The 8,290-nt window shown below is 33.7% G+C and overlaps 1 protein-coding gene across 1 annotated transcript; it reads right to left on the bottom strand.

Annotated features, from left to right (window-relative positions):
• Positions 1 to 1,817: 1,817 nt before the first annotated feature.
• On the bottom strand, positions 1,818 to 7,467 carry LOC131803764 (uncharacterized). Its single transcript, XM_059125435.1, has 2 exons — positions 4,925 to 7,467; positions 1,818 to 4,510 (listed from the first exon to the last, which is right to left on the bottom strand). Exons 1-2 carry the CDS (start codon positions 7,346 to 7,348, stop codon positions 2,132 to 2,134), a joined length of 4,803 nt encoding a protein of 1,600 aa, XP_058981418.1. The 5' UTR covers positions 7,349 to 7,467; the 3' UTR covers positions 1,818 to 2,131.
• Positions 7,468 to 8,290: the final 823 nt, after the last annotated feature.

Raw genomic sequence — 8,290 nt, 5'->3', positions numbered from 1 at the left:
GGGGGAGTTACCAGAAGGAGTGGACCGATATTGACCATCTCCTAACTTGATCTAAGTTTGATAATAATATTACGATGTTCCGAGTTTGAACCAAATCGGATACTCCCTTCGAGAGTTATCGTGTGCCGCAGCCAATCAGCCAGTCAAGCAGACGGACGGACATCGCTAGATCGACGGCAAATGTCCTTAAATGGAAATGGTCCAGAGAGACCTAGGGTCTAAAACGTTATTTAGATGAGGCACGTATCAAATGATATATACGCGAGTTTGAGTTTTGAGTTTGTTCCGAGTTTGAACCAAACCGGATACTACCTTCGAGAGTTATCGTGTGCAGCAGCCAACCAGCCAGCAAGCCAAACAGACGGACGGACATTGCTAGATCGACGGCAAATGTCCTTAAATGGAAATGGTCCTGAGAGACCTAGGGTCTAAAACGTTAATTAGATGAGGCACGTATTAAATGATATATACGCTCGCTAAATAAATAAATTTGTTAATTTTTTGAGTTTTGTCTTTCTGACGTTTTTATTTCTCGGTTGATCATATTGCCGACCCATTCTCACGGGAAACATGTCAATAAATTGTCACCAAATTGAAAACAAATTCTCATTGATGTGTAAAGCATACGATGATAATTAAGCATTTGCTCGCTACATGCTGAGCAGTTGTCACAACAATGTTGCACTACTGCTGTGCCGGCAGCAATTTCGATATCTCACAGAGCTAAATTGCACGGACTGTGGCCAACGCTGTTAGCATTTCAAATGGCCTCTGATGAATTGTCAAATCATTTTATGAATATGATGATTATGATTTTATGATTGATGTCAAACGACAATGTTGTTGTAATGAGAATGCTACATGTTCAGCAAAAATACTCATTATAAATGTGGTTACCAACCCATTATGTTGAGTTATTTTCCCTTGTTTAATTATGCAAAGTAAAAAAGAAAACAAAGTAATTTTCTTTCAACTAAACAAGGGTTGCACAGAATTGATTTATTTTATTTTTAGAAAAAGTATTTTTTTGTAAAGGTTACAAATTTAGGTTTTTAGCAAAAGTACTTATCGTTGTTGATCGCTCGGCTGTCCAATTAAAAGAGAGCGAGTCAACTTAAACTACATTGTTTGGTAGCCAAAAAATCACCAAACGAAAAATGTATATAATATGCAACAGCTGTTTGCAATTATATGCATTTATCTCCTTTTGCATATTTGCATGGTGTCAATGACTACCTAAGCCAATCATGCTAATTCTCATTTCTATAACATATTTATTTGTAACAAGAAAGGCTTAGGCATACATCGGTCACACATAAATATGTATGCATGCATGTGCAGTTGGTTGTGTACCAACTCATTTGCCTACTTCTATTCTGCATTCCCATTGTTATTAAGCAATAAGAATAACAAAGCATGTAGGCGAGGGGGTCGCGACGCACAAGCAAGCATCAAAGCGACCATCATAACAACACAACTGATCCGTGATCGATGTGTTGTTGTTGTTAAATAGAAGAAAAGGGAATAGGCAAATGAGTGGTCACCAAACAAAAGGCATTTTTTGGCTACACTCGTGATAATTAGCATACGTACATTGATGTTTTTATAATTAAATATAAAAAATATGTAAATAACTAATTATATGAAAGTAGTGCAAATAAATTGAAATAAAATAAAATTAAATAAAAAGAAAATTATAGAAAAAATATATATAAAGAAAATTTATAGGAAAAGAATAATAAAAAATATCATTAAATACAAAACTAATAATATTTTAAGAAAATAACATTTATTAATATAAATACGATGATGTGGTATGTTTATTTGGATGATTTTGTGTAGTTTTATGTGTTTTTTTTGATGATAATGATGCTTGATGATGAAGAAGATGGTGTTGTTGCCATTAATGGTTGGTGATGTTTGTAGTGGATTGGTGAAATTGAAGTTTTCATCAACATTCTCCCCCCTGAAGGACGAATGTTCTTGAATGCGGGTTACTCTGCTATGATGAACTACCGATGGGAGAATTTTAGTCGAGGTAGTAACCTCCGCTATGCTCCGACTCACAGCGTGTTAGTGTAGCCACAATAATAGCAACCATACATCCAACAGAACCATATCCATGTAAAGTTTAAAGTAGAGTTTTTGGATTGTCCATATCAGGGTCAGAATGAGGTGAATTATCTGGAAGTAAACAGATTTTAGAAATTGGTCGTTTTACAAGTTTGTTTTTCATTAGAACAGATACCACCCTTGTATGTCCATCAGGTCCTGGATGCGTATTTTCAATACGGCCAAGTATCCATTGTCCAGGTCCACATCTTTCATCAGTGACTAATACCAAATCTCCAATTTTAGGATCCGTTGAAGTTTTAAGCCATTTTGGACGAGCTTGAAGGCGATTTAGGTATTCGTTTTGCCATCTTTTCCAAAAATGTTGCTTTATTTTTTCAATAGTTTTCCAACGGGTTAGGTTATTGATATTAGAATCCAAAAGCGTTTCTTCTTGTAAGCAATTGGTAGGTTCACCTATAAGAAAATGCGCTGGAGTAAGCGCATCAAAATCTGAAGGGTCATTAGAGAGAGGACAAAGTGGCCTAGAATTCAAGCAACTTTCAATTTGGCATAATAGTGTAGTTAATTCTTCGAAGGTAAGATTTCTATCATTTGTGATTCTTTTCAAATGATATTTAACAGATTTTACACCTGCTTCCCAAAGGCCACCAAAGTTGGGCGAAGCTGGTGGGATAAAGTGCCAAGTAGTTGAATTTTGGCTTAAAGAGTGAATAAGATCTTCAGGAATAGAATTTTTATTTTTGTTATGCAAAACTTTTAATTCTTTTGATGCACCAACAAAATTTGTGCCACAATCAGAATATAAATCAGTACAAATGCCTCTTCTAGAAGTGAAACGCTTAAAGGCAGCAAGAAAAGCATTTGTTGTTAGATTAGAAACTGCCTCTAAGTGAATGGCTTTTGTAACCATGCATACAAATACGCATATGTAGCCTTTAGTTATAGAAGAAGATCTGAGATTAGAATTTTTGATAGAAATGGGTCCTGCATAGTCGACGCCACTGTGTTTAAAAGGTCTAGAAATCGTTAAACGCACTTTTGGTAAATTGCCCATTATTTGCTGAGCAGTTTTGGAATTGTATCGGAAGCATTTTATACATGTATGAATTATGCGTTTTGCAAGTTGATTTCCAGATACAATCCAAAATTTGCGGTTTACAAATGACATTGTTAATGTAACACCGCCATGTAAAGTTTTTTCATGCGCGTCTGAGATTATAAGTTTAGACAAAGGATTATGTTTTGACAAAATAATTGGATGTTTGACGTCATAAGGAAAGTTAGAATTTTGAAGGCGTCCACCTACACGAAGAATCCCATTTTCGTCTAGAAATGGCATTAGTTTTAGAATGGGACTTGTTTTAATGTCTCTTTTCGTGGTAAGTTTAGAAATTTCCTCAGGAAAATCAACCTTTTGGGAAATTTTAGCAAGAACAGATAAAGATTTGTTATATTCTGTAAGAGTCAAGGGTTTTAGTTTTTTACATTTTGGATTTCTGCAATTTTCAAGAAATCTCAGACAATATGAAACGATTCTTACTAAAGTTTGTAATTTTGAGTATTTAGAAAATAGTTCAATGTATATTTTCTCAGTGGACAAATTTGTTGATATTTTAGATTTTCGTTCCTCTTCAGAGGTATGTAAATTTGGAAGAATTTCTGGCCAAGATTTTTCAGTTTCATAAAGAAATTGAGGTCCAAACCACCATGATTGTTTTTCAATCAATTCTTCAGCCAGAATTCCCCTAGATGCGCAGTCAGCCGGATTTAGTGAAGTTGGAACATATTTCCATTGTATAGGATTACTTAAGCGCTGAACATCAGCGACTCTATTGGCGACATAAACTGTCCAATTAGATGGGGATTTACGAATCCAGCTAAGGACAGTGGAACTATCACTCCAATAATATATATTTTGGATATTTAGATCACTAAGTGAATCTTTGACTGTTTGAGTCAATTTTACGCCAAGAGTCGCAGCGCACAGTTCTAGTCTTGGTATAGAGACTGTTTTTATGGGTGACACTTTAGATTTGGCTTGTAGAATGTTGACAAATATGCCATTAGGGGTTATAACGCGTGCATAAACGACAGCAGCGTAGGCAGTAGTTGATGCGTCACAAAAACAATGAAGTTGAGTCTCACAATTTGGTAACCATTCAATCCATCTTGGAATGGATAATTTAGAAAATATTGGCAAAGAAGATCTATGGTTTAGCCATTGAGACTCTAATTGTTTGGGTATTTTTTCATCCCAATCGACGCCATGTTCCCAAAGCTGTTTAAATATTGATTTGGCTACAACTGTTGTTGGTGTTAGCCAACCTAATGGGTCATAAAGTCTGGCAGATTCAGACAGAATTTCTCGTTTTGAAAAATAAGGTTTTTCTTCGAGATTAACTTTGAAAGAAAAGGAGTCAGTTTCTGTATTCCACTGAATGCCAAGAGTTTTTACTATATTGTCATGGTCAAAACTTTGTGTAACAGAAGTTTCTCTATGCTCTTCTGGTATTTGGGAAAGAAGTTCTTTTGAATTAGTTCTCCATTTACGGAGATTACAACTAGCTTTTTCTAAAAGAGCACATAGATTTTTGAACAATTGATTTGCAGATTCTAAAGTGTCTGCACCAGAAATTATGTCGTCAACGTAGGAGTCTTGAACTAAAACTTGACCAGCTTTTGGGAATATTTGTTTGTAATCGTCTGCTATTTGTTGCAGGATACGAATTGCAAGATAAGGGGCTGAAGTTGTACCATAAGTTACAGTATTCAGTTCATAAATTGAAATGTCTTCAAATTGGCTGTTGCGCCATAGAATTTGTTGGTATTTTCTGTGGTTTGGACAGACTTGTATTTGGCGAAACATTTTTTCAATGTCTGCACTGAAGGCTATTTTGTGTCTTCGCCATTTGGTCATAATACCAGGAAGATCATTTTGCAGAGGGGGTCCAGGAGAAAGTTCTTCGTTGAGAGATTTATAATCAGCTAGATGGCTACTGCCATCAAAAACAACTCTCAGTTTTGTAGTAGAACTACTTTCTTTAAAAACGCCATGATGAGGCAGAAAATAAGAATTTGGACGAACGTCAGTAGGATAAGTCCCTATTTTAGTCATGTGTCCTAAGGATTCATACTCTTGCATAAAAGCTTTGTATGTGTCACTAAAACTGGGTCTTTTAGTAAAAGAAATTTCAATTTGTTTAAGACGCCTAACAGCATTAGTGACATTATTGTTAAGTATAGGATAAGAATTTGATTTTAGTAAAGATTTAAATGGTAAATTTACCATATATCGACCATTTTCGGTTCGATTTGTAGTAGTTTGGAAGTATTTCTCACATTCCAGTTCTTCACTGGTAAGTTTTCTTTTAGAAATAACTTCCTCTTGTTCCCAAAAGGATTTTAGAATATTTTCCAAGTTCACATTGTGAATATGGATTCTATTTGTGGAGATAGATTCAGTGGGTCCAGAAAATACCCATCCAAAAGTTGTATTTTGGAAGAAAAGATCATTATGAATGAATGACTCTGTAGGAATTTTGATTTTAGAACAGATATCTGATCCTAGAATTAAGTCTATTGGGTCAGATTTGTAGTAATAAGGGTCAGCTAAGTTTTCAAATTCAATATTAGGCAAAGAAATATGTTTAGATGAAGGATTTGGTGTATAAGAAGAGAGAGAAGAAAGCACAAGAGCTGTACATGAAAGTACTAACTCTTGTTTTCGTGTGAACAAGTCAAGATTCACCGAAAATTTAGATAAATTTTCACCACCATTTCCTATACCAATCACTTTACAATGTGATCTGGTTTTTTCAAGACCTAAAAGTTGAACTGTTGATTCTGAAATTAGACTTCCCTGAGATCCAGGGTCTAGTAGAGCACGTATAGTGAATTTACCACGTTTTGTGATAATGCAAAGTCTAATTGTGTAAAGTAGAACAGAATTAAAAGATTGTGCACTATGAGAAGTGACTTGATTGGACAGATTTAGATTTTTAGTTTGAGTGACAGGTTCATCTGAATGAAGCACTGTATGATGAGGTTGTTTGCATGTTATGCATCGAAAGAAAGATTTGCAATTGTTTGCATCGTGACCGGATACAAAACAATTGCGACAGATATTTTTATCTGCAAGAAATTTATTTTTTGCGATCAATGTTAAGGCGAGAAATTTAAAACACTTTGAGAGAGAATGATTCTTCTCACAAAATGCACAAACAGCTGAGTTTGATTTTGAAAACTTTCCAGTATGAGTGAAAGTTTTCTTGATTTTAGGAGAAGAATTATTGTAATTTTTGCTAATTTTAGTGAAGTTTTGTTTAGGAAAAGATTTTGAAGTTGATGGGAATTCATCAGTTAAGGACTCAAGAGTCCTAAAAGTTCTTTCTAAGAATGAAAATAATTCAGAAAGTTGAGGTAATTCTGTAGAAGATTTTAGAGATTGTTCCCAATCTCGACGAGATTGAATATCTAGTTTTTGAACTAGAAGGTGTATTAAAAGTGGATCCCAAGTGTCTGTATTAACATCCAAGTTTTGTAAGGATGCAATACACTCTCGAGCAGAATCTAGTAAAGTTTTGACAGATTGAAACCCACCATCAGATTTTGGAATATTGAAAAGTTTAGAAATTAAGTTACCCACAAGCATTCGCTTGTTATGGTATCTTGATTCTAAAATCTTCCATGCAGAGTCATAATTTGCCTCAGTGGCAGAAATATTTTTGATTAAATTAGCTGCTTCACCAGCCAATGTACTGCGAAGGTAGTAAAATTTTTGAATTTTATTCAAAGAATTATTTAAATGAACGAGAGAGAAATATATATCACGGAATGGAATCCATTCCATATAATCACCAGAGAATTTTGGCAGTGAAATTTTAGGAAGTTTAGAATCAGAAGCTAAGGTGTCAGTACGATTATGATTTGCAACAAATGTGCTTGCCATTGGTGACTGCGAAATAGAATAATCAGATAATGAGTCTATGATTTTTCCTTTGAAGATTAGATATTTTTCGGAAAAATCAAAATACACATCATCATTCAAGTATGGCACATCACTGGCATTCAAGGAAGAGTCTCGCACAAGTTGCATAATCGTTTCGTGTTGCGATTCAAATCGATTAAAAATGTCATCAACTCTTTGAGTTAATGCATTTCCATAACCATGAGTCTTTTCAGAGGGATCTTTTGCCTCGAAACGGGCTTGATATTTCGATAATAAATCGAATAAATCCCTCTGTTCTTTTATTAAATTGGATAGGTCACTCATGGTTATGTTTTGAATACACTCGCAAACACTTTTGACACCGTAAAACTTTTTAGGTTAGATTACACTGCACAAATTGTACTGAAAATTTCCAATAATTGAAATATTTTTCTTTTAGTCCACGAAAGAATTTAATAAAAATTTAAATTTAATAAAATTTTAATAAAAACGCAAGAAAATTTTAGTTAAATTTGAAGTTTCGAAATGCAGTTTGTTGTTCGAGAAAATGGCGATTTGTTGTTGTGTTTTAATAGCTCCCAAAAAGTACAAAAAGAAAAAATTAATTTTCTTTATTAAGAATCAAGAAAAAAGTTAAATTTCACAAGTTCTGTTAAAAAGAACAATTTATTACTTTTTTTTAATTTTCGCAGGCAATTTTTAATAATTTTTGTACTTTTTGTTAGCTCAATTTTTTTTCGGAATAATCAGTTTTTGTTAACAGAGTTTTCACTTTTAATAAAACACAACAACTGTCTAATTTATTTAATTTAATTTTTTTTTTTATTTTTCAAATATTTTTTTGTTTTAATTTTTCAATTATTGGAAACTTCACTGGCACACTATATTATTTAAAAAAAGCACTGAACTTCTAACACCGATGAAATTCCCGGGTTTCGGCACCAATAAAATGTTGAGTTATTTTCCCTTGTTTAATTATGCAAAGTAAAAAAGAAAACAAAGTAATTTTCTTTCAACTAAACAAGGGTTGCACAGAATTGATTTATTTTATTTTTAGAAAAAGTATTTTTTTGTAAAGGTTACAAATTTAGGTTTTTAGCAAAAGTACTTATCGTTGTTGATCGCTCGGCTGTCCAATTAAAAGAGAGCGAGTCAACTTAAACTACATTGTTTGGTAGCCAAAAAATCACCAAACGAAAAATGTATATAATATGCAACAGCTGTTTGCAATTATATGCATTTATCTCCTTTTGCATATTTGCATGG

The sequence above is a fragment of the Musca domestica genome, unplaced genomic scaffold (assembly GCF_030504385.1).
Source record: "Musca domestica strain aabys unplaced genomic scaffold, Musca_domestica.polishedcontigs.V.1.1 10, whole genome shotgun sequence".
Taxonomy (NCBI): Eukaryota; Metazoa; Arthropoda; class Insecta; order Diptera; family Muscidae; genus Musca; species Musca domestica.
This window is presented reverse-complemented; position numbering and strand designations above follow the sequence as displayed.